Source organism: Gossypium arboreum, chromosome 3 (assembly GCF_025698485.1).
Source record: "Gossypium arboreum isolate Shixiya-1 chromosome 3, ASM2569848v2, whole genome shotgun sequence".
NCBI classification, from domain to species: domain Eukaryota; kingdom Viridiplantae; phylum Streptophyta; class Magnoliopsida; order Malvales; family Malvaceae; genus Gossypium; species Gossypium arboreum.
The window spans coordinates 126,455,607-126,482,499 of NC_069072.1; the positions used below are offsets into that span (position 1 = coordinate 126,455,607).

The 26,893-nt window shown below is 31.9% G+C and overlaps 2 protein-coding genes and 1 pseudogene across 2 annotated transcripts; 1 reads left to right on the forward strand and 2 right to left on the reverse strand.

Moving 5' to 3' along the window:
• Window positions 1-7,975: 7,975 nt before the first annotated feature.
• LOC108475002 (pathogen-related protein-like) lies at window positions 7,976-9,141 on the forward strand (annotated as a pseudogene).
• Window positions 9,142-10,644: 1,503 nt separating this feature from the next.
• LOC108474622 (uncharacterized protein C57A10.07) lies at window positions 10,645-12,970 on the reverse strand. The gene is made up of 3 exons (XM_017776605.2): window positions 11,875-12,970; window positions 11,433-11,557; window positions 10,645-11,169 (listed from the first exon to the last, which is right to left on the reverse strand). Exons 1-3 carry the CDS (start codon window positions 12,467-12,469, stop codon window positions 10,843-10,845), a joined length of 1,047 nt encoding a protein of 348 aa, XP_017632094.1. The 5' UTR covers window positions 12,470-12,970; the 3' UTR covers window positions 10,645-10,842.
• A 2,109-nt stretch (window positions 12,971-15,079) lies between these two features.
• LOC108476310 (LRR receptor-like serine/threonine-protein kinase RGI2) lies at window positions 15,080-19,003 on the reverse strand. The gene is made up of 2 exons (XM_017778488.2): window positions 15,894-19,003; window positions 15,080-15,665 (listed from the first exon to the last, which is right to left on the reverse strand). The coding sequence occupies exons 1-2, from the start codon at window positions 18,682-18,684 to the stop codon at window positions 15,220-15,222; spliced, it is 3,237 nt and encodes a 1,078-aa protein (XP_017633977.1). The 5' UTR covers window positions 18,685-19,003; the 3' UTR covers window positions 15,080-15,219.
• Window positions 19,004-26,893: the final 7,890 nt, after the last annotated feature.

The following is a 26,893-nucleotide window of genomic DNA, read 5'->3' on the forward strand; positions in this document are numbered from 1 at the left end:
ACCTCGTTACAACCCTCTAAGGACCTTTTGATTGATGTATCATCTCAATTTATAGTGGGGGAGATTTGATTTTCATGCAAGCCTATGGTAATAACTTTTCATATTGACTGATGAGTGCTAATTTCATTGTCCTTAAACACTTCGAGTGATTTGAGTGAATCTTTAGTGAGAATGTTAAACTCAGTGAGATTTCGAATCGAGGGTAACCATCTAGATAAGAGGAGATGCCTAAGTTTTTCGTGATTAAATACTCAACTTGGAATGTTTGAAGCACTAATATTCTTTCAGTTGAATTTTCAATGTATGATTACCTATGGATTAGTTTGAGAAATTATCGATAGAAATTATAAGTTGAGAAGAATTTATTTTGATTATGAGTTGAGGATTTTGCTTGAGGACAAGCAAATGCTTAAGTGTGGGGGTATTTGATAAACCGTAATTTATACATATTTCTATCCCATGCTTAGCGCACTTTATGGATGATTTTTCCTTAGATTTGGTGAATTCAATGCTCCTAATGCCTTAATTTCATGTTTTATACTTAGGTCAGCATAGGAGATTGAAAGGAACGAGAAACGGGCCAAAAATAGAGAAAATGGACCAACGTACGAAATCAACATGGCCTGGACCTCCTCACACGGGTATACCAAATGGCCGTGTCAATTTGGCAGAATCGAAGCATGACTCACATGGGTGGACCACACCCCTGTGCCTATTTAACAGGCTTGACCACGGCCTTAAGCAATCGCATACAGATGTGTCCATGTCGACCCCAAATTGAGTCCAATTTGGAAAAGGCCAATTTTGAGGGTTCTTAGGCATTCTAAAGCCTATAAATACACCCTAGAGGAGGAGGAAAGATGACACACAGAGGAGGAAGAAAGGAACTGCTCAAGGAAAGCCGATTGATCCATCTCAGAAGCCAGATTCATCATCAAGACTGAAGATCTCCCATCAATTTCCCTTCAGGAGTTTTGGGTTTTTCTTTATGTTTTGTATTCATTTTTCTTCTGAGATGTTTACTTTTTTAGTTATGAACTAAAACCCCTAAATATCTCAGGGGAATGAAACCTAAGACGGATCTTGTTATTATTATCTGAATCGTAGGATAAATATTTGACTTGTTCTTAATTATGTGTTCTTAATTCTTGTTTTGATATTCCAGGATCTTGATTCAAGTTAAGCTCTTATTCAGAGAAGGAATAGACCTTGTCTAAGAGTACATTTGTCATAATTAAGCGGAGTTGATTGCGCGTCTAGAGATAGGGTGACAAGATTTTGCCAGATTAGGGTGAAACCTAATAAGGGGATCTATAGATCGAGTTAATGCAACCCTAGGAAGTTAATTAGAAAGATATTTCAATTATTCAACCTAGGGTTAGACGTTGTTAGTCTCGAGAGAGATAATAATATAACTTAGGGATTTCTACGGATCAAGTCAAATGAATAAATCGTCCGATTCAGAGTCAAATAACAAGTGAAGTCTAGGTGGATTTTTCTTTAGGTATTGTCTTAAATCAATCATTTTTCTAAAAGTAATTCCCCAATTCTATTTTTCTCTGAATTCTTAGATTAGTTAATTAGTTAGTTAAAACAAACCCCATTATTCTTAGGCTAGATAATAAAAAGGAAGTAAATACTAGTACTCGTAGTTCCTTTGGGTTCGACAATCCGGTCTTGCTAAACTATACTACTGTTCGATAGGTACACTTGCCTTAATTGTGATAATAAGTTAGTCTTAAGAACGTTTTATAAATCTTTAAAACCTGTTACGAATATCACGCATCAATTTACCTAACCAAGTTACCAAAGTTCACTACAATTCAAATACATACAAACATATATCACTTATACTAACATTACAATTATACTTTAATTTCAATCCAATATGTAAGTTAATTATATAATCAAAATATTAATTATAATATTTACATAAGCTAAACTTTGAATAAGATCGTACGAAAGCCTATACATGCCATATAACCTGTATTTAATGTTTAAAAAATTACCGAGATAAGCTGGATAGTGTGACTTGAGTGCTGATTTCATCGTCCAACTTTCTGAAAATCTACAAAGACATTAAACAATACAAAAAAGGTTAATGAAGCTTAGTAAGTTCAACAGGTTAAACAAAAAATCTTATCGAACCTACTATAACAAGTCAAATAAATAAAATCATTCATGTCAATTCCTTGTCATTTACAACTTCAATTGATAAATACATCCGTATTCAAATCAATATAAAAATAAATAACATGTCTTTCAAATTCATTTAATAAATCACTTTACGAAATTTTTCTATTTGAAGAACGACTTACGAATAAGAGTACATCGTCAACAGAAGCTCGTAAGAGATGATCCATTTGAATATGCCAACAGAAGCTCGAAGTTGAACAGAAGCTCATAAGAGCTTAACAGAAGCTCGTAAGAGCTAATCCACCCAATTACGCCAAACAGAAAGAAAGTAAAACAGGAAAGTTCGCAACAAATATTGAACCTCAGTTTACTTGGGTAAAATGCTGATATCTTCTTCCAATACCATTGTACACTAAATTATGAATGTACTCAAATCCCGCGTTCAATTCAAACCAAATATCCAATTCAATATTACAATTCTAGCAACAATTCATTTCTAACAATAGAATAAATGCATAATACCATTAATTAACTTATACAAAATATCAAATTTTAATCGTATGAATTTACTTGGATTGAATTGTAGTAATTGTAGAAGTTTAAGGGCTATTCTACTATTTTTTCTTTTTCACGAGCATCTACAGGATCTTGATATGAAGCAAAAATATAAAGAGCCAGCTTAAATTCTTTCTCTTATGGCTGTTTAGGCCGAATTTGAAGAAGAAATGCCTAGAAAACCTTTAAATTCAATTTGTTTTATTTTAATTTCATTAAAATTACCATTTTGCCATTGAATCATTTTATTTTATTATTTTCTCTTTATATGCCGCCTCATCTTTTAATTTAGGTTTATTTATTACTTAAGTTCTTCCTCTTTTATTAATTAAGTCATTTAATCACTTAAATATTAAATTAAGTTCTTTTTAATTAATTAACTATCAAAACGTTAAAATTTTTTAACAAAACTTTAATACTACCTTAATGACACTCCGTAAATATTTATACGGCCGAGGTGTCGATACCTCGCTTTCTAAAACCACTTGACCTAATAAACTATTATAAAACACAAATTACCAATTCAAAGACCTTTTAAAAATCATAATATTTATGAGCTTACTCGCTGGATTTGGTAGCCTCGAAACCACTATTTCCGACACCACTAAAAAATCAGGCTGTTACAGTAGGTCTTCGGGTGCCACCGCTTGACCAAAACTGATATCAAGTCGCACCTCAAATCGAGCATGCAGACCAATGTCGTTGATTCGAATTTGGATGCCTCCAAGTATGGCATAAGACGCTCATCCAACCGATAACCTGGACTATTGGCACGGGCCCTCAATACGTAATACTGACCTTGACCATATTAAATTATCGCATTAATTAATATATCCCAATTAAATAAAAAATGACGTGTAACTTTAGAAGAGGACTCATGAATAACAAATAACAATTTTATTATCAACACATTAATCATATTTGTTGTGTGATTTTTTTCTCTAATAAAAGAACCCATTTGGATATCTGCAGTTTCAAAAAAAAAAAAAATCATCACTGAACAAATAAGCAATATACAAATAACGAAATTACATTTTAACATAAAAATTAAAGTTTAAACATTTTCACTCATTAACAAAACACATAAATATAATACAAAAGCATGAAAATCACAATAAAAAAAATATCACAATAATATATACAAAAGCATGCAAATCACAATGATATCACTTTTAAACTTTTTTAATTCCTACACATACCAAAAAATATTAAATTGTTTTATTCACGCAAAAAATAACATTACCATTACAAAAATAAAATTATTATTTTATTATATATACAAAAAATTCAACATGCAATCTCTAAATCATTCAAATAACATTAGACCCATAAATTTTCAACATAAAAATAAAAATCTAATGTTAAAAATCTCAAATAAATTATAATTACATAAAAGCCTTGAAAATTAGATAAGAATTTTAATATTAACCAAGTAAAAACAAACAAATATATAATAATGAAAATTAAAATTAGAAACAATCACATATTTTTTTTGTACCATTTCACTATATAATAATTTTCTTTATACTAGTTAAGTAAATAACAAACAAGTAAATAATATTAAAAAACACAACAATTTCCTTTAAGTAAATAACAAACAAGTAAATAATATTAAAAAAAACACAACAATTTCCTTTCTTTCCTAACACAAAATCTACAAAACCAAACTACCAAATTCTTTTTTTTTTTTTTCAAAGGGGACCATATGATGGGAGCTTATATATATGCTTTAAGGGAAAATGAACATGGGGAAATGGACAACTGTTTCGAGGGTGAGAAGTAGAAACACCCCGTGATCGTGCATTCATATTCGCTGCAAGCGATTAGATTACTAGCAGTGGTGCCACTTGACAACGGCTCTCCTCCCCTAGGTGCCGTATGACAAAAGCCCTCCTCCCTTAGGTGCTGCTTGACAAAATCTCTCCTCCCCTTAAAATTATTTTTTTTCAGCCCGTATATGGCTTGTATTGTGCTTGAATATTTTTCAACCTGTATACTGGTGCCACCGTATGCCTACCCTCCGCCATTAAAATATAGTTTTTTAATTCAAATATGGCCTAATGATGGGAGGTTGTTGGTGGGGAAAAAATGGGTGGTGACATCATCCCTTCAAGTACCACCCCTCAATAGTGTTCATTTCACCCCATTTTGATAAATAATTTATAAGAATACCATTTTGATATTTAACTAATTTTTTAGTATTATCAAAATAAAAAGTCTCATAAAACTGTATTAAGTTACCAAAGTTCAAGTGCAGTAAAATTTAGGCTCAAATTTATTAAATGTTATTTTATACACTAGACAATAAAAATAACATTGATTTTTAATAGACCCATAAAATTGTAGTCTTAAGTTACCATGTCTAATTAAAATTTATATTTTCTTAAACCCATAAAATATAATGATAAGGGTCGTCATTTTTATAAACAGATAAAATTGTACAGTGAAATAATTTATGTTTTATTTATTTATTTATTTATTTTGAAATCTAACATGGTTGTACTAAAATTTACTTAAATCTAACATGGTTGTGGTAAACTTTAGTGAGTTATTGTTAAATTTTACGAAAAAAAAATTATGGTGGAAAATTTAGTCTCAAATGTGGTACAAAACGAAAAAAAAAGTTTGTATAACTTAAAGTTATTGCAATGTAGTATTTATAAGAAGAAATATTTGGATATAGAAAAGAAAAGAAAAAGAAAGAGATGAAATTTATAAGATTAAAATTATAATTAACAACGACGCTGACATTATTGACGGTATGTTTAATCAAGACTAATTTAATAAAATAGAAGCATTCTAACACTGCTTATAAAATTCTCAAATGCGTCACCCTTTACCGTTGCTGATGATGATCTACCGGTGCATAAATATATACATGCCACCCCATATGCCATATTATTCATCATTACATCCCACAACATATCACTCATTGATATCAAACACTCATCTTCGCTTTTTCTCTCTATTATAGTCATTTCACACTTTGATATAATGGATAGTTTTAAATAATACATCTGATGATTAATTATATAAAAATAAAAAAATTAGAAAGAGGAAAAATATAATATAAAATTACCGCAAGAACTGTAGTGTAATCCCAATATTTAATAATTTTTTAAAAATAAAATTCAAAAAATTTAAAAATATCAAGAAATTAAAATAAATAATTTTAAAATAATTAATGATAACTATCTACAACAATTTGACTTTGTTTGCTTGGAAGTGCATTTAATGCTAATACAATTTACTTTTTTTTTTGTAATTTTTTGCTTTACTTTTATTCTTTTATGCATAGCACCTAAATCAGGAATTTGAGACCATAAATTCAATATTGAAACAAAAAAATTCCACCTAAAACATGTCACAAAACCATTTTATATTTATTTTTAAACAATTGTTTGGTTACATATAAAGAAATGTCACTCCCAAAATTTTACAAATGATCCATTATTTTCTAAACATTTTTTTACTTTTTAATAAATGATTTTAAGGTGCTAAACATAAAAATTTCTAAATCAAAATTTGTTAATCTATATTTACTTAATTTAAAATTATTACTTAAACTATGTTCCCAAATAAATATTGGACCTTTTTTCATAAAAAAAAGTCAGGGGTTTTAAAGGTTGTAAAAAGTTTAAAACTGTTAAAAATAAAAATTATTTAAATAAAAATAATTACCAAATATTTTTTTCTAAAACTTGTAATAGTTTTTATTTTTATTCTTTTAGAAAATGTTGTTTCTTGTGTTTTAAAAATAGAAATTAAATGAAAAAAATTAAAAGAGCGTCGTAAATATAATTTATGTATGCACCTTATTATATTATATATATAATTTGAATTTTTATAGTTTTAAAATTTTATATATATATATTAAAATTTATATAAAATAGTTTTAAAATATCACGTTTTCATGTTTTTAATTGGTGTTGTATAAAAGAAGTGAACCATTTTACAGGGTAAGTGTATAAGTAATTTAAAATAGAAAAGTATTGTATCAAACTGTTATTACACGTTATTCATATCCCTTCTCAATAGGAGAATGATAGATTAGATTTTTTCTCTTGTTTTTTAACTTTTTTCTTATAAAAATTTAAATCTAACTAAAAATGTTAAAAATCAACGAGGAAAAAAATTAATTTGTCATTCTTCTATTGAAAAGTGATAGAGATGACGTGAAATTACAATTTCATACAATCTCACCTTTCTTAAAGGTATATAAAATTAAATTAGAGAAAAATTTTAAATTTAGAGATTAAATATTATTTTTATTCTAAATAATGGACAGTTATGTCGATTACTTGTCATTATATATTGAATCTATTATTCGGTAAATTAAAATATGTTTTAATCATTTCACCGACCACGGAAGCATCAATTTCTCCAAATTCAGTTGCCTATGATAGCAGCCATGAGCTAACCATTTCTTTTCTAAATCACTCCCTAATATAATAATAACATTAATATATTGTTTATATCGTCGGTGGGGAGTGCAGGAGTTAGCGACATCTTTTAAAATACCAAAATTTTCATTTTTTTATAAATTATAAAATTTTAAATTAATAATAGTTAAATTACACTTTAATCTTTAAAAATGATAAAATTTAATTTAATTTTGTAAAAATTATAAAAACATAATCTATTAAAATAATAAAATTATATTATTATTATAAAATATATAATTTAGTTTTAACCCTTAAAAAATTTTCTGACTTTACCTATATATCATTCCACATTATTTCACTTTTTACACCATTAATTAATCCAAAGTAATGTATGAGATGCTCTGAACAATTTATGAATTACTCACATTTCAATTTTAAAAGTGCATGTATTATGATCGGATAGTTTCTACTCTTTTTGAAATTTTTTTTGAAGTGTTATTTACTAAGAAATCGGCCAAACTTCCACCTATGGTACATATTTTTTTCGTTGTCGAGGGAAGGAAGTGTTTGTATTGCTAGCTGAAATCCCAATAATAATTGGTACGGTACCACTTGGAACTATCTACGTTGAAAGTTCAAACACTTCAAACCTTTTTTTGGGGAAAAATGGGAAGTTACCTCAACCACAAAAAGGCGCATTCTGAATCAAATACAACAACTGATAACGTATTCTGACCAATAACATTGATCAATACGTTTGAAGACGACTAATCAACTAGACACAAGATTATTATCATATTGTGAATTGCACATGGGCGGCTTGATTTTTTTGAGTTACTAATTAACTATAAACCAATCATTGAGAAGATTTATTGTAAATGCATGTTAGGTGACTTGTCCACCTTTATATTCTCCCCCCCCCCCCTCCCTTCCCCACCAAGCAAGCAATGTCAGGCATGGAAGAAGACAAATATCGTTCTTATTTGCATGGAGAAGGTGAGCTCAACACCAATTGGAGATATGGAGGACCTCCAAATTATGATATTGTGAACAAGCTCTTCGAAGACGAAAGAACTTAAGGTTTTCCCTCTCTCTCTATACTTTGCTTGTTTTATCCTATATTCATGTTGGAGTAAATTTTAATGAACTTTCAATCTGTTAATGGAAGGTATGGCCTCCTGGATCATTGGAAGAGAAAGTTCAGAACCTTGTAAAATCATTTGAAATGGAGATTTTCCACAAGGCATCCCTCGAAGATTTCAAAACAATTGACGTAAACAAATACACATTTAGCTTAAATGGTATTAAAAAGGAAAAAAAAAAAGAGAAACAAGAAGCTGGAACATTGATTTTCACAATTGCTGTTGTGAATTAAAAACATTAATGATGGTTTTTCAGGTCGGAAAGGTTTGACGATGATGGAAATAAAGAAGCTGGGAGGAGGATACAACCCACTATTACAAACGTCCCTTAAGAGCTGAGATGTTACGATCCTGAAAAAGAAACAGATGAATCATCTCATAAGGCATTCGTAACAGCGTTCCCAAGAGGCTTTGCCTTTGAGGTTCTTAAGGTTTATACCGGACCTCCTGAGATTGTCCTCAAGTTTAGACACTGGGGTTACAATGAAGGTCCTTTTAAAGGTCACGCACCTACTGGAGATTTGGTGGAGTTTTACGGAGTAGCCATCTACCAGGTAATTTAATTACATCGATAAAAGATAACACGACGATTTGCTTATATGTTTTGTGAAATAGGTGGATGAAGATATGAAAATTGGGAGAGTGGAGTTCTTCTATGAGCGGGGAGAATTGCTTGGTGGTCTCCTGAAAGGTGCTGCCATTGAGAGCTCTGCTATGGAGGCAGCTTCAAGTTGTCCAATTCTGAGGAACACGGGCTAGAATTATTCCCAAATTTCGTTTTATGTAAAATAAATACTAGTTGGGGTTACCTCTTTGTCGCTTAAAATGAATCGCCACTTGCTGATTCCTACTTCTTCCTTGTCCAAATTTGTATGTTGTTAAATAAGGAAGTTCCCTAGACATGGAACAAAAGCTTTCTATTATCATCTTTTCTTTTAAGGTTTCGTATGCATGAAAGGTTGTTACACAAGTTAATGCAACATGCAATGGGACAAAGATTAATGCTAGAGTTATTCAGTCTAGTATGGTTCCCATGCTTCAGGTTCGCTTACATTATTTGTTTGTATTAAATTATGAAGTAAAAATTTAAAAGTTAAAATATTATCTAAATTTTTATATATTTCATACATTTAAAATTTAATTTTTATTTTATTTTTAGAAATGTAATTCCTTTACTTTTAAAAATTAAAATTTAAGTTTAGTTGTTATCATTGTTGAAATTCTTCAGTTAAATTTGAAAATTTAAAAAAAAATCAATTAGTAGTGTTGTAGTAAAAAATATATTTAAAATACTTATGTAAAATTTTTTTCTTAAAACACACATTCAAGCTCATTACGATAAAATAAATTTTTGTTGGAACAGTGTTGTTAAAAATTTAGCATTATAATTGAAGTAGTTAATAATATTAACTATCTAGACTAATTAATGACATTATAAAAGTAGAACTAAATCATGTAAAAAATTAAGTATATAGGTTTAATCAAGTTTTTAGTATAGTATAGAAACCGAAATTGAAATTGAATCATTGTCTTATAATGGAAAAAAAAGAAGACATGTATTCAATTATATATAACTATGTAATATTTTAATCGAAAATTTAATTAAATTAGCTAATTATAAAAATATAAGATAAAATTAAATTTCAAATTTAAATATAATAAAAGAATTGAAATTAAAACATTTTTGTAAAATGGAAAAGACGTTTGAAATAGGAGGAAGGTCCACATATATATAACTATTATAAATTGCTTCCAATTAAATTTGTTGATTTAATTAATTATAACTTACTAAAAATAAAACAGGAGATTATTTTATGTACCATTCCCATCATATTATCTATGGTCTCTTTTCAATTATTTAATAACATTTCAATAATTTTTTCATACTATTGATACATAATTTTGATAATTTTTTTACCCTGAACTTTGAACCTAGAACCTGGAACTCCAAGCCCTGGATCCAAAATCTTGAACCCTAATTCTAAACCTTAAACTCTAAAATCAAATCTTAACCCATAAACCTAAAATTCTAAACCTTAAACATCAAACCTCAAACCCAAGTTGAATGTTTGGGGTTCAAGATTCACAATTCAGAGTTGAGCAGCGTTGAGGTTTGAGATTCGAGATTCGAGATTCAAGGTTCGACGTTTAAGGTTCGGGATTTGAGTTCAATGTTTAGGGTTCAAGTTCAAGTTTCAAGGTTTGGAGTTCAAGATTCAAATTCGAGTTCTGGGTTCCATTTCACATTCAGAGTTCAAAGTTCAAGAATCGAGATTCAAGATTTAGAATTCAAAGTTCGGAATAAAAAATTATCAAAGTTATGTGTCAATAACATGAAAAAAAAACTATTGAAATGTCATTAAATTATTATAAAAGAACCATGAACAAAGTGGAAAAAGCCTGTAAAATAATTACTACTAAAACTGTTATAAGAAGAAATATTAATATGCCGAAATTTATATAAACGTATAACACTTCAAACATGACTATAATATAAAAAATAACACAAACACAACAATGATATAAGTAATACTAGGTCTAAATTCATCTTCTTTCTCTATTATTAACTTGGTTATTGAAAATTTATATAACAAAATTATGTGGTCAAGTGTCTTTTGGTATGGTTAATTTTGATATGCCCATGGGAGTGAACCTTGATAAGGAGCAGTCCCGCAGTATCTAAACAGACCTTCAATTTCGGGGCATCCATTGGGATACGGGATCGACCGATGGAAAGGATCACGGCCTACTTTTTTCTTCTTAAGCAATCCGATACATCCAAATGGATCATGCTGAAACTGAGTCCTCACCAATGCCTCACCTTTCAAAGCAGCTTCTTTTGCAGTCAACGAAGCTGGGGTGCCTCTGTAAAAAAATTGTGACTCGGGAAAGTCGATTGCAGAGCGATGCAAGTTTGCAAATCTCTCTTCCTTGAAATCATAACTTACAACCTGATTCAAATGCAATAGGATTAGGATTAATTTTCTTTCTGAAACTTGAAAGTAGCAAGTACATATCACAAAAAACCTCCGGATAAGAAAACACAAATAATATATTTAGTTTGGGAATCCATGGTGGCATCAAAGAAGAACTCGACTGTTTAATCTTTCACCTTATCAAAACATGCTGATATGAGGGAAGATGAGTGGGGGGAGAGAAGTAAAAGTAAGAAAGATTAACGAAATGCAGACTGGTTCGAGTAGGATTTGCTTACGGTTATGTTTTGTGGATATGCCCCAGTAAGCTCTCGAAACCGACAAACGCTGAAGAGAAGATTTTCGAAGCTATCTCTTGCATGCTCCTCTGTTAATGCCCTCCACTTCACACTTTCTTCCTTCCCTGAAAAACAATCGAATATAATAACAATGACACTTGGATAATTAAAAGCAAACTCAAAATAAGTTCTCACTAGTGCGCTACAATGGTTGCATATTTGGATTTAAAGGTCAAACTAACTGGAACTAAAGCTAGAAATTGATAAATTTGATGTTGTGTATGAACCAGGAATATATTCGTAGAAACTAGGCAAACAATCAGTGCAATGCAATCATTATAAATTGTTCATGTTTAAATTTCATTCTTCAAATCAATGGGAACATTCAAGTATAAATAAGGAATGTAAGGACAGCATGGAGGACTGAATAAAGTGAACATACCAAACCATCCTTTCGAGTCAGCAACTGTCCAATAACTCTGCGCCTCACTTCGAGGACCGGCAGCCTTCCGAGTCTCTCCACCACTAAACAGAAGCAAAGCCGCATCATCTTGTGCGGTGCTTTCGACTCCTTCCTTTATATGAGTCAAAAAGGTAGCAGCTTGGCCTGGATTCTTCTGATACGGCTCCAAAAACCAAGAATCCTCCTTGTCGACTTTCTCACAAGTACTGCTTGTATAAACTGAATGCCCAGCAACCATTACAAGATTCTGAAGCTTGGCATAGGGATAGTAATTACTGAACCCCTCATCAAGTTTCCTATAATTTCTCAGCATCCTATAATGGTGCTCATATAGAGATAAACCTATGAGGATTGTGACCCCAAATGCCAAGGAAACAAAGAAAACAAGGAGCGGATGTAACTTGTAATAGTAGTGAAGCCTGTTAGCCAAGGATTTGATCATTCTAACAGGGTAAAACGATGAAACTTTAGACCTTCTGGTTCTTTTGATATTACCTGATTCAATATCAAAGTCACCCCTTGGATAGGCATTGAAGGACTTAGGGCTATTTGACCCAAATGGATAGTTATTCATGATAACAGAAATCCCGCTGAAAAGCTTCGCGATTTAAACAAAGCATACCCAGACAGGCAATTCAACAGATATCGACTAAAGATCAAGAATTTGGAGATTCAATTCAACAAATCCAAAACATAAACTAGTGGAAAAGGAAAGATCTTGATCATTGAGTTGAACTTCTCGTTTGCAGCTTAGGAAAATAGAAATGAATTTTAAGGCAGATAAACAAAATGGGGTTTTGATTTACATGAAAAACAAGATCAAAGCAGAGGAAGAAAGGGTAAATCACCGAAAGCCTGGCAGGATAGAAATTCAGATCCAAGATTTCAGAGAGTTTGTTTATTAAAAAAAAAAATCAGAGATGATGGCTTAGGGAAGAAGACTAACAACAGGGACTGAATTCTTGGGTTTTGCCCATTTGAAGCCCAACGAAGGAAGTTCCATTTGTTTCTAAAGGTTGCTTGCTTATCGATGGGAAAAGAAAATACTTACGATACAAGCCCATGTTTTAAAAGTCAAATCAAATTTTGTATATGATAACTCGTTATAAATAATTGTATTCCTAATGTATGGTTATTTGAGGGTATTTTATTTTTTATTTTTAACATCATATATATATATATTTTTAATGTTATTATTAATTAATTTCAAATCTTACATTTTTATTGTTTATTATATGTTATATTCAAATGTACACATATATTTCAAATATATCATGTCCACATGCAGTGGCAAAGTTAAGGGGTTGGTAAGGCCTTAACCCCTAAAATGAATTTATTTTTTCATTTAAACTCTTTATAATTTATAAAATTTTAAATTAGTAATAATAAAATTATACTTTGCCCTTCTAATATGATAAAAATTTAATTTAATCTTATAAAAATTAGAAAAATGTAGGTTATTAAAATAGTTAAATTACATTTTACTATCATAAAATATATAATTTAAGCTTCGTCCTTGTCCACACACATATGTATGTGATAGGAATACTACTACTAATAATAAATTGGTGAAAGATAGACTTATACAATAAATATATTTATAAAAAAATATATATATATAAAAAGAGATTTTAATTAAAATGGTAAAGTAGAAATGTTAAAAGTCATAGTGTCACAAGTTTAAATCCCATTATGTGTATGCATTTGTTTTTTTACATAAAAGATAAAAACATACAAAAAAACACCTTCAAGATTATGCAATTCAATTTGTCAAGCAGTGGTATTTTAGTCATTATCTAATTGAGTTGATACTTAATTGACTCGTAACACCAACTTAGTTAGGAACATAATATACACACTTGTTGTTCCACGAGTTACATCTCTCAAATACAAAATTGTTGATGAGTTAGCATATATTGCACCCTGCTAAAACATCTTATTAAGAGAGTGTGTTGATGTTACAAATAAAGGGAAGTGCGTTGATGGTATTACTAAGAGAGTTTTTCTTATTCATGTTTATTGTTACTATTTGTTTTGTTTATTGTTGATATTGCCTACATGTTATGTTTTTGTGTTGATAAAATTTCATCTTATTAAGATATTTTTTCGATTGTATTTGTCTGAAGTTATTTTGAACTTTTGTCCAAAAAAAGAGGGAGAGTTGGAACTTGTTGTTCCTAATGTTTGTGTTGCATTTGTTGCTTAAAGAATTGACTACATGGTTTTTGATAAAAAAATGTCAAAGAGGGAGATTGTTAACCGAAGTATTTGAAGAGGCTATCTATGTTTCAAGGAAAGTGTCCACTTTCTCTATTATTGCACTAGGCACATAGCTTGCCTTATTTGTAGACATGTTTGACTAAAATATTTTGATGATTTCTTTGCATCTTTTTTAGAATCTTGATTATTTTTCAAGGAATATTCTTATATGGTCTACTTTCCTCATATATTGAGATGTGCAGTTCATAAAGATATGAGTTAATTTTATGATTATTTGTATAAGGACAATTGATTTGATGAAATTTAGTAGATTAAGATAGGTTAAAGGTTATCTTGCTTTAAATATAGAAGGTCTGTTTAACCTTAATTGAGGTTCTATTATTAAGACAGTGTGTTTTTTAAGTGACCATCAATATGTCAAGAGAAGTAGTCACTTCCGCTAACACTTCAAAGGGCAATATAACTTGCCTTATTTGGAGTCAGAAATTTTTTTAATCAAATCAATTCGACAATAACTTTTTCAGGTTAAAAGACCACTTTTAAATTATTGTAACTTTACGTGACGTATGATATTGATGAAAATCTTTGCTTTACTAGAGGGTTCAAGCGACCCCTTGATGACAATTTTGGTCTTGTAAAATATACAGTAAATGAGTGATAATTTTTTAAAAGAATTTCAGCTCTAGTAGATTATATTATCATGTCATTTGGAATATATAGACAACCAGCTTGATGGCATTCAGATATCTTGCTTTATGCCGTTGGGTTACCTGCATATCTTAGCAGTTGTCAATGTTCCTACTTTGGGGGAAAAATGATGAAGAGAACAGTTAGTCAGTCCGGTTATAAAGTTCCATTGTTCCTCTTCTGTTCCTACAGGACAACCGTCGCACTGCCTCGCGATAGTTGTCTTCTGAGACTTATCAGGGCCTTCAGTTTCATTCGTTTATATGCATCAAAGAACTAAAAAAAGCAATACTAAGGAGTTCATATCAGATTAATGAAGTAGCAGTTTGAGGCTTACTTTTGCTACAAATTATCCGGATTCAGACCTATACAAATGGCTGTTAAGAAGCAAATACCATTGAAACTAAAGCACATAAACTATGAAGGTGAACTAATGAGAGGTTCAGATGATCTAGAGAAACTAGAACATTGAACTGTAGCTTTGGGGTTGTTTGTTATTCTTGTACAAAGAAGATTTGGTTTCTCAGAATCATCATTCTCGTTCCTGATCTCTTTCAACATTGCTGTTACATCTTTCATGGTGGGTCGTTCTTCGGGACACGGATTGACACATAAGAAAGCCACCCCCAGCACTTGAAGCATCTCTTGGATTTGTGTGCTTGATCTTATGAGGAGCATCTGGTCAATAATTGTTGTGTAATCTTTCCTCTTTTCACGAACTTCAGTGTTGATCCAAGTTATAATGTGGACGCCGTCTGGAATACTGTTGTCTGTTGGTTCCATGCCTGTTAAAACTTCAAGGAGAACTACACCAAAGCTGTATACATCACTTTTCTCTGTGATCCTCATGTTGTATCCATACTCTGCAAATTGTCATAATAGTGTCAGGGATAAGATAGCTGCTACGTTGAAGTAATGAAGTGATCCTGTCTGGTAACTGTATTCAACAGATATAGGAAGGAACAGGAAGCATATCTCTAAGTATCTAAAAATCTTAGAACTTGTTGAAGAAAAAACAGGTTTAGAACATGAAAGGCCGAAGTTGGGAAAAACTTTCATATAATTTAACAGACTGAAATATTTGTACTCACCTGGAGCAATATATCCATAAGAACCTGCAATAATGTTGGAGGCTCTTGGACTCTCTGAAACATCAATCAGCTTCGCCAGACCAAAGTCTGCCAAGAAAGCTTCAAACTGTGGACCAACTAAGATGTTGTTGGATTTGATATCACGATGAACTATCGGTGGAATACAGTCATGGTGAAGATAAGCTAAACCTTGAGCTGCTCCAAGTATGATCTTATATCTTGCATCCCAGTCCAAGAACATGTTCTTCTCATGTAGCAATCCAGCTAAGCTCCCATTACTGATGTAATCAAACAACAGTAGTCTGGTTTTTCCATTGTCACAACATCCCAGTAGCCTCACTATATTTTTATGCCTTATGGATCCAAGGGTCTGAACTTCTGCAGAAAACAAATCCCTCTCCGGAAACTCACCGTTCTTGATTGGCCATAGTTTCTTCACTGCAACCACCTGCTTTGTGGTTGTCTCAACACGATAAACCACACCAGAACAACCCTTTCCAATGATGTTTGAATCAGACAGACTCGTCATTATGTCATTCACAGAGAAGTTTAGCTTTTGGAAGGGGGTAAAATGCCAGTCCAAGAAATCATCTTCATGTTTGGCTCCATGAACTCTGATAAATAAATACACGGCAACAATGACTACTAAAATGGTTACAGTTACACTGAAAAGAGTGCGCATGATAAGATTTCGGGTTGATCTTTTCGAATGGGGACTTCCACTCCATCCGCACTCGGTTTGGTTAATGCAGAGCTCTTGATTGCCAGAAAATGCAGTGCTGGGGAGATTGTGGAATAACTTAGTATCAGGAAGGATACCTGAAAAGTTATTGAATGAGACATCCAATGAAACAAGATTGTCAAGGCCACCTAAGACCATAAGGCTCCCAGTTAGCATGTTGTGAGAAAGGTCTAAGTTGGCCAGTTTTGAGAGATTTGAAAAGCTTTCTGGAATAGGTCCAGTTAAAGCATTCCAACTCAAGTTCAAGAGTATATCGAGTCCTTGGAGATGACTGATCTCTTCCGGGATCCAACCGGCAATCTTGTTTCTGCTTATATCCAACAACTGTAAATCCTTACAGTTTCCCAGCGACTTAGGGATGAAACCTGTTATGGAGTTTCCACTGATTACCATCTTGTTTAACGATGTCAGCTTGCCTAAGTTGTGAGGGATGGTGCCTATTATGCTGTTCATTGAAAGGTCCAGGATGTTAAGATCAGAAAGGAATTCAAAAGACGCTGGAATTGTACCTTGGAGCTTATTTGCACGCAAATCTACCATTTCTAAATGAGAGCAGTTGCCAATATCAGGAGGAATTTCTCCAGTGAACTGATTTTCTGATAATTCAAGATAGCTCAAACTATGCAAAAGCCCGATTGCTGATGGAATGTGACCACTAAAGTTATTTGATCCCATCCTTAAACGGGTCAAGCTAGTGCAATTTCCCAGAGTTTGTGGGATTTCACCAGAAAGTCTGTTTGATAACAACAACAATTGGGTCAAGTTCTTCAAATTGAACAGAGAACTTGGAATTGAACCAGTAAGGAAATTGTGTGATATATCCAAATGTTGAAGTTTCTCACAGTTGGCTAGCTCAGTTGGTATGCTTCCACGAAGCTGATTTTGCCAGGCAAAGAACTGTGAAAGCTCCTTCATTTGTCCAATGGTGGCTGGAATCTCACCAGAGAATCTGTTGTTATCTAACTCCAGTTGCTTTAGGCTTGAAAAGTTGCCTATAAAAGGTGGTATCTCACCAGAAAGGTTGTTACCAGACAAAAGTAGCTCCTCCAATGCAACTAAATTGGCAAGAGATGAAGGAACCTCCCCACTTAGATAATTCAATGAGATATCAATAATAACCAAACTTGAACAGTTCCCCAGTGAGTTTGGAATTCTCCCACTCAGCTGGTTTTGCCACAGTAACACCCTCTTCAGATTCTTCAATGAACCCACTTCTTCAGGAATCTCACCAGAAAGTTGGTTTCCATAAAGGAACAAATCCTCCAAGGCTGATGAATTACCTATTTCTGGTGGGATCTGACCATTAAGTTTGCTTGTATAGATTGAAAGAGTTTTGAGATTCTTCAGCTCCCCTAAGCTTGTTGGAATTTTCCCTGAAATACCAGTGTCTGCAAGCCCAAGAAAAGCTAGTCGTTTGCAATTCGATATCTGCGTTGGGATTTCACCTTCAATACCTGAGTTCCCCCCAGCTCGGAAAATCTCCAGTGCCACCAACTGCCCTATCTCTGTTGGAATCTTCCCAGAAAGATGATTATCAAACAGTTCAAGCAGCTGAAGCTTTGAACAGTTTCCAATTTCCCTTGGAATCCCACCGTGCAAGGAATTTGTATTCAGAGACAATGACTGCAAATCAGACAACATCCCAATCTGAGCTGGAATATTTCCAGAGAAAGCATTAAAACTAAGGTTCAAGGTGACCAATGATGAGAGGTTCCCTATTGAAGGTGGAATTTCCCCAGTGAGGTTCCCACGTGAAAGAACAAGAGCAGTAAGATGCTGAAAAGAGACGATCTGAGTGGGAAAGGTTGTATGAAGATTGATGTTGGAGATTGTGATTTCAGTAACGAAGCCTCCATGATTACATTTAATGTAATCCCATGTGCATGGATTTGAGTGGGATGGATTCCATGAAGAGAAGAAAGCAGCAGCTGAAGAAGAATTGAAAGTAGAAAGCCATGAAAGCAAAGAGAGACCTTCATGGTTCAACCCAGAAATGGATGAAACAAAGTTGAGAAACAAGAGAATAATACCGATTCCATTGCTTGACATGATGAGAATAGTATTCGAATACTGTTCTATCTCCCTCTAGTTATAGATATCCAATCTCATGGTTGTTTTTGGACATGCATGCTTTAATTTGCTTTACTACTGGTATTTCTACACTGTAAAATGTTACTTTCATTATATGTATGTATATGAAAAAAGGATTGATAGTTACATGTAATTTTCCAAACACTTTCAAACAAAGATTGCTTATCTTTTTTTCCTTGAGCTAAGTTGCATGACAACTCGTGAGGGTGTCTGAAAATGACAAAACAACACCAAAAAAACTAAAGAGACCAAAACATGGTGGACACCACAGCTTCTTTTTCATTTATTTATTTATAATTTTTGAGAACTGGTAAGGTTTCAAGATCAGTTTGAAATAGAAAAGGTTCTTAGAAACAAAGTGAAGGCAATGATGTTTGTAAAAGGATTAGACATTGGGTATTCTTTCTCTCATTCATGAACCTTCTCTCCCCACCACATGCAATATTGGGTAAAAGCCACTACAATATGATGCCAAATTTGTCCATTTTCTTACTTCTTATTGGCAGTTTGCCTTTATTAATATACTTCAATAACTAAATAATAAATTTATTTAAATTTTAATTTATTTCCAACTTTTTTTGCATAGACAACCTGTACTCGAAGTTTTCATCACTTTTTCTCTAATTAATCAATATCGTAAATAATGCTTCTATTCATTCTTTATGTTTTATTTCTTTCTTTCGATTTCATCAATTTCTTTGGACGACTTCACCTTACCTAAAACAATGAGGGGAAATGGTTGTCAAAAAGAGTTAAGGTAGATATTTGGTTGAGATTGCGTAATAATTATTACCATATTGTATACTACTAATTATTAGTATGTTATTATCATTGCGTAATAATGTCTTTATGATTTATGTAAAGCAAATTTGTAACAAAATTTGTACCACCAATATAAAATTAGGTAAATTAGATAATTAATAATATATTTGTTATACATAATATAAAGCATATCACATAAACCCTGCTCACCCGATATGTGTGCTCGCCACTCATCCTAGTTGGCGAGATATGGTCTAGTTAGCCAGTGGCGCCCCAAACCCGGTTAGGATGGTCCGACCCGAATTTGGAATGTCAAATTAGTCACCAAAGTGACCCAAAACTTCACACAACATTTTCGCATGCAATTAATTATCTGTTTTCTTTTTCAATCAACAACGAAAGTCTCATGCATACATTCAACTCATATATAGACAAAAATAAACAATTGAAACCTATTTGTATGCTTTTTCTAACAACATTTACTCAAACGAGGCATAAAGGCAAAAATGTCATTTCATGTCCAATTTAGGCAAACAAATATGTAACATCGATTCAAAGGTACATTTTAATTCTAAATATTTTTAGAAACATTTTGTAAAGAATCAGTTTAACCCGATTAGCAATTCTTAGTTAATTTTAAAAATAAATATCTTAGGGACTAAATCGAAACATTGAAAAAATATTGAAAATAATCAAATTACAAAATTATCAGTAGATTTACGAAATTAAACATCTAGTACTCTGGTAGGTGAATTTTCAAAGCATTTTGTAAACGTTTGGGACTCCAATTACATCACCAAAATCTAAGGATCAAATTGCAAAGCTAAGAAAGCATGCCTTGGACAAGCCAAGTGTAACGTTGAGACAATGCGATGCATCGGAATGAGCCCTGGAAGGAACCCCTCATTGAGACGACTCAATAGAGGTAGTTAAGATGTCAATCCCACGTCAAGATCTCGGATCCAGTTTCAGCTTGAAACTTGCAATTTTCAAGTTTAAACAATACTACACATACCATTTTGTGCATTTAAGGCTATTTCTCACTTCAAACATTTCATATTACCTTCAAACATCAATTAGAACGTGCTCACATACACCATAAAATATCATGGCAAAATTTGACATACTATGTAACAATCACGCTAGCAACCATACTTTTACCCCAATAGATCATTACTCAATACATCAGATCAGTATCCTAAGGTTTCCTAAGGATCCTAAATGTCCATTTTGAACCATTTGGTCATTTTAAACATGCTCAAATTTCCAGAATACTATTTTAAGCCTATTAACACTTTTTAATCAATTTACATGCCACTTTAATACATATTCATCAATAAATCATAGCACATATCATTAATATCATTCTCAAACATTAAAATATCCACAATCAAAGTCTAAAACATCATCAACATCCCATGAGTCTAGTCCCAAAATAATAACCCACATCGCATTTATTCAAAGTATTCAAAACCATAAAAACACCTACTCAAGAGTTATGCCTTGGATGGATCACGACACTTGCCCACTCCTCACTCCTTGGATGTGCTACTAGCTTGCAAGTTTTACGAAAATAGTGTGAGCTTTTTTAAGCTCAGCGAATGTTCAGAAGTGCTACTAAGCATACACAATAACATAAGTCAAACAAGAGCATACTAAGGCACATTTGCAACCTCATTTTCATCAAGTAAAAAAAAAAACATTTTCATTTTTCATTATCTCACAAGTTTGACATATTCTTCTACATAGATTCACACATAACATAACTCACATATAATTCAAATAATTATAATTTGGAAATTTGGGACTATGAAACATATAAGTGGACTCAATCACTACATATTGGATAAATGAACCTCCATCACAATAATAAATAAATATGTGTAATTGCGGATATTTTGGCGCCATTCAGTTCACATTTATCAGTTTCTCATCACAACCTCATACACAATACATGCTTATCAGATACACATTTTATTGCATTGCAAGTGCCACAATAGTGCTCATTGAGCTATTTTATATCAGACCTCACATATGTGTATTAAAAATTAGTAAATCACCTTTACATTATTGCATTTTCACATATTGCTTGCTACATTAACATTATATATCACAACTCGTCTTACTCTCGGAACTTAGGATAGGAGTTTAAGCTAATTCTAAGCTCTCAATTAACACTATGAATCACCCGTACCAGCAGCGACTCCAGAACACTCACTTATCTCGATTTCGCTTGTTAGTCGAAAGCTTAAACAAGCCTCGCCTTGCCTTTTGACTTGCTAGAGGGCTCCGATGGATCCAAGATTTCTCAGACATAATACACACAATACATATAGGTCATTAACAACCAAAAACATATGAAAATCAAACAAAAACGTAGATCTAGTGTAATTCTTCTAATTAATTAATTGATTGGTTGATACTCGCTTATCTCCCGACCTCACTTTTTCAACTAGGACAAATTACGATTTACTCAATTCGACTTATCTCCCAACCTCACTTAACCTATGATAACTTTCTAGGGTTGTCAATCCTAATGGTTTAAACACACGTATTTCATACTAACTAACCCCTCTTGGAAAACCCTAAATCCTCTATTAATCACATCCCTATCCACTCGTTAATATCCCCTAAGGGATTTAGCCACTCATGTTATTCATAATCTCTATCTCGATTGAATGAATCATGTGAAGAACACAATTGATTCAGAAAATAAAAGAGATTTGAATAATCATGGATTGAATATCAACTGAGGAACGAAGTAGCAAATCACTTGATTGGAATAAAGAATTAAATTGAATACAAAAGAAAGTAAACTGAAATACTTGAATTAAATAGATAAACTCTTGAATCAAAACTAATTTCAAGAGGAAAAACAAAAGAGTATTGAAAAGCCTAAAAGAAAATAGTCTAAATCTGCTTTTAAACTATTAGGGTTTTTGAAGGAGTCTAGGATGACTTAGTTACATCAAACCCCTAATGTTTAATTTAAAAAAGTTTTGGCAGCCCAAATTAGGTCTTTTACATGTCCTAAGTCTTCTTATAAAATTGATTACGTGAATGAAAATAACCCTAAATTACTTAGGCAGGATGTCGACCTGTGTTGCGCCACACCCTTAAGTGGTATGACACGACACCCAATTCCAGCCTTGTATCATTCGTTTTGTGCTTTAGCATATCGAGAAGCTTGTGCATCTCTCTCCCCTTACTTCCACGCCAATTGGGCCTTTATATCTTTATCCTACACACTCAATTAAGCATTTTAGTACAACCTAAGGCCCGTGTCAGACTATTGGATCACAACACATATAAAATATGTTAAAAAAACACTTATTTTATTAATATTTATTCCTAAGGCCTAATTACCAAAAATATAATATTAATCCTAAATTACATAGAAAATAATGCCCTTAAGTGTGAAATTGACTACTACATTTGACGGCAGGTTAGAAACCACATAACGGGAAGAGGAAACCCAACAACCTTCTAAAAGGCAATGAGAATGAAATGAAGTCAATATAGTGCTTCTTATTTTATAGTTTTCATATGATGCGGGACTGTCTAGAGTGATCTAAGTGGTCCAAAATCAATAAAAGAAAGCGGAGCTTGATAAGGAAAGGTTTCGTCTTGGTTTAATGATGCTTAATTCTATGAAAGTAAAGAGGGATCAAAAATAGAATGGGTTGATTTCAACATTGCAAGCTGAAGAAAGAGTGCTCTTGTTGATTCAGGGGCTCTGATTTAGTCATGTCGAAAAGAATCGTGGGTAAAGTTGGTCTCTTAGTTAGCAAAACAACTAGGAGAATCAATACGATAAATCTAAAAGGTTCTGTTTGTGGGAGTAGCACAAGGAGTTTGAGCTACAGATTGGTTAGTGGAAAGGATGTTATACCTAACTTTATTTAATAATATGTTTTGATATAACAAATTAAAAAGTTTTTGAATAAAAGTTAAAGTTGAAAAAAATTAGCAAAATGATAAAATCAAGTTAAAATGATTTCAATTGAGTTAAAGATTTTCAATCAAGTTAAAAATGTTTCAAAATAAGTCAATATTGCTCTAAGCTAAAAAGTATCGATACTTTTTGGCTAGGTATCGATAGTTTTCAAAATATTGATATCCATTCTAAAATCGATACCAATCTGACATTCTGTTTTGAATTAATTGCAAAAAAGTATTGATACCTTTTACAAGGTATCGGTAAATTGTCTTTGGTATGGTTGTAAACTAATCAGGTACGTCTCGAGCCTTAATTGTTTGGCATGTTAGCAAAAATGCGAGAATGACTAAATAATTGTATGATTGATATTGTTGTTGATGATTAGTTAATATGTTGTATGTTGGTCATATGTATAGCATGTTTCCAAATGAGAATGAGGCTTATGCATGACATATTTGTATGAATGATTTTCTATGAAATGTTTGAAAGGCTGTTATACATGCACTCAAAAAAGTATCGTAAATTTATAAGACATTGTGATATGTTGAATGACACCATCTTAATGGTGAATTGGAAGTTGGATAAATAATCCTATTGACTAAAAGTATATGAATGTATAAGGGCGCGTTGACCGTGCCACTGAAATGAGAAAGTATTGAATTCATGATTATGTATGAGATTGTATGACATATTACATGTGCATCGGGGTAGTTGATGTTGTGGTCGACGAAGGAGTTCCGTAGAGTACTGGCGGCATGTTAAGTCTGCATCTATACGTAGTCAGTGCACTGCACCAAGAGTATTGTGGAAATTAGCGATTTTATCAAATTTAATATTAAATGGCAAAATTTCTGGAACTATGCTTATACAGTGGTTTTTACCACATCGAGCTTTGCTCATAATGTTTGGAGTTTGGCAGACGAGTTCTAGGGAACTCATAGTGTGTAGCGGATGGTTGGGGTAGAAACTTTTTCATTATGACTTGTTCATGACATGTTTGAATGTTGATATTGATGCTATGATTATGATACATGCTTTCTTGATTGAATGGTCTTAAATGTATGTTAAATGTACTTATTGTTTAGAATCATATTGAGCTAGTTAGCTCACCCTATTACCTCAAACTTCTCAGGTAATGAATGAAACTAGGATCGGACTTGACATGCAGACGTATGATGATTTTGGACTTAATTATTAATTATTATTTTTATTTAAAGTTTCCTAAATTTATTTAGTTTTTGATTGTAAAATTATTCGAATTGTGGTTTGGGTTTATTTATGTTTTGGGGATTTTTTATGCTTGCATAACTTCATACTTTAAATTGATTTATAGGACTATTTTGAAATGTGACTAAGCATGTTACTTGGCTTAATAGATAATTGGATTTAAAATTTTTTTTGATGCAATTAAACCTAATAGGATTTTTCTAAAACAATGTCAAGTAGCGTGCTTTCCTAAAATCACACTAATGTTATTAACTTGACTTAATGAACGCAGATCTATTTAATGAATGTTTTCCAAAATAACAAAGGTAACCACTTATTTATTTAAAAGGAAGTGCATTTGAGGTTTTCAACCGATAATAGGGGTGACTTTCACGATTCGGCCATAACATCTAGGCCGGTTTGGAAGGTTACATATGAGAGTTTTCTTTAAACCTTTTAATGATGTATCAACTAGTAGATTTCTTCAACCAATTCACATAGACTTATTTGGTCTTATTAGGATAACTAACTTAGGTGGAAAATAATATGCGTTTGTACTTGTTGATGACTATTCTAGGTTTACTTGGGTTCTTTTCTTTAGTACTAAAGATGAGGCTTCAGAAAAAGTCATCACATTTTCAAAAATAAATTAAAATGAAAAAGGTTACTCTGTCATTAGTGTTAGAAGTGTCCATGGAACTGAATTTCAAAATCTTGGTTTTGAAAATTTTTGCAACTCAAATGGAATTAGCCATAATTTTTCTACACCTAGAACCCCTCAACAAAATGAAGTTGCTGAGAGGAAAAATAGAACTTTAGAAGAAATGGCTAAAACCATACTTTGTAAAACTAATTTACCAAAATATTTTTGGGTAGAAGCTACAAATACCGCTGGCTATATTGTTAATAAAGTGATAATTAGGCCTATTTTAAAGAAAAATCTATATGAACTTTTCAAAAATAAAAAGTCTAACATTAGTTATTTTTATCCTTTTGGATGCAATTTTTTTTAAAACAATGGAAAAGAAAATCTTGATAAATTTGATACAAAAAGTGATGAAATAAATTTTCTTAGTTATTCTTTAAATTTTAAAGCTTTTCGAGTGTTTAACAAAAGAATTTTGGTAGTAGAGGAGTCTATACATGTTATTTTTTATGACTCTAACCTTCCTCCTAGAAATGATTCTTGTATTGATGACGATGATGATGATGATGTATGAATTTTTAATAATAATGATAAAGTGGATCAATCATCAAGTGAGAAGATACATGAACAAACACAAGATGCTTTAAAGGAGCTTATAATAGAAGAGAGGAAAGTAACTGATCCAAGAGATTTCAACTATGTGAAAGATGGTAAGATTTTGGGAGATCCATCCAAAGGGGGTAACTATTGGATATTCTCTTAGAAATACTTGTAAATATGTTACATTTATCTCATACATTGAGCCTAAAACATCAAAGAAGAATTAAATGATGAATATTGGATATTGGCTATGCAAGAAGAGTTAAATCAATTTGAAAGAAGTAAAGTATGAACCCTAGTTGAAAGACCTTGTGATAAATCTACTAGGTACTAAATGGGTTTTTAGGAAAAAGCTAGATGAGAATGGTAGCATAGTGAGGAACAAGGCTAAACTTGTTACTCAATGTTACACTCAAGAGGAAGAAATAAATTATGATAAAATTTATGCTCCAGTAGCTAGGATGGAAGCCATTAGAATGCTTTTAGCTTTTGCATGCTTTAATGATTTTAAATTATATCAAAAAAATGTTAAAAGAGCTTTTTTAAATAGTTTTATAAATGAAGAAGTGTATGTTGAGCAACCACCCTGTTTTGAAGATTCAAAATTTCAAAATCATATTTTCAAACTTTCAAAAGTCTTATATTGTTTAAAACAAGCTCCTAGAGCTTGGTATGAAAGATTATCAAATTTTCTTATTGAAAAAAGTTTTTGTAAAAGGAAGATTGACACCACACTTTTTTATCAAAAGAAAAGACAATGATTTAATAGTAGTTCAAATATATGTTGATGATATTATTTTTGGAGCTACTAATGATATTCTTTGTCAAGAATTTTCTAAGCTAATGCAAGGTAAATTTGAGATGAGCATGATGGGAGACCTTTTCTTGGATTAACATCTCTCTCTTAAGCTTTATTTTTTGATTTTTGATATAACAAAAAGTGGGGAGAAAAGAAGAGAAAGGTAAATTATTGGTATTTGGTTGATTATTTCTATAACTAATCTTTTAATGCC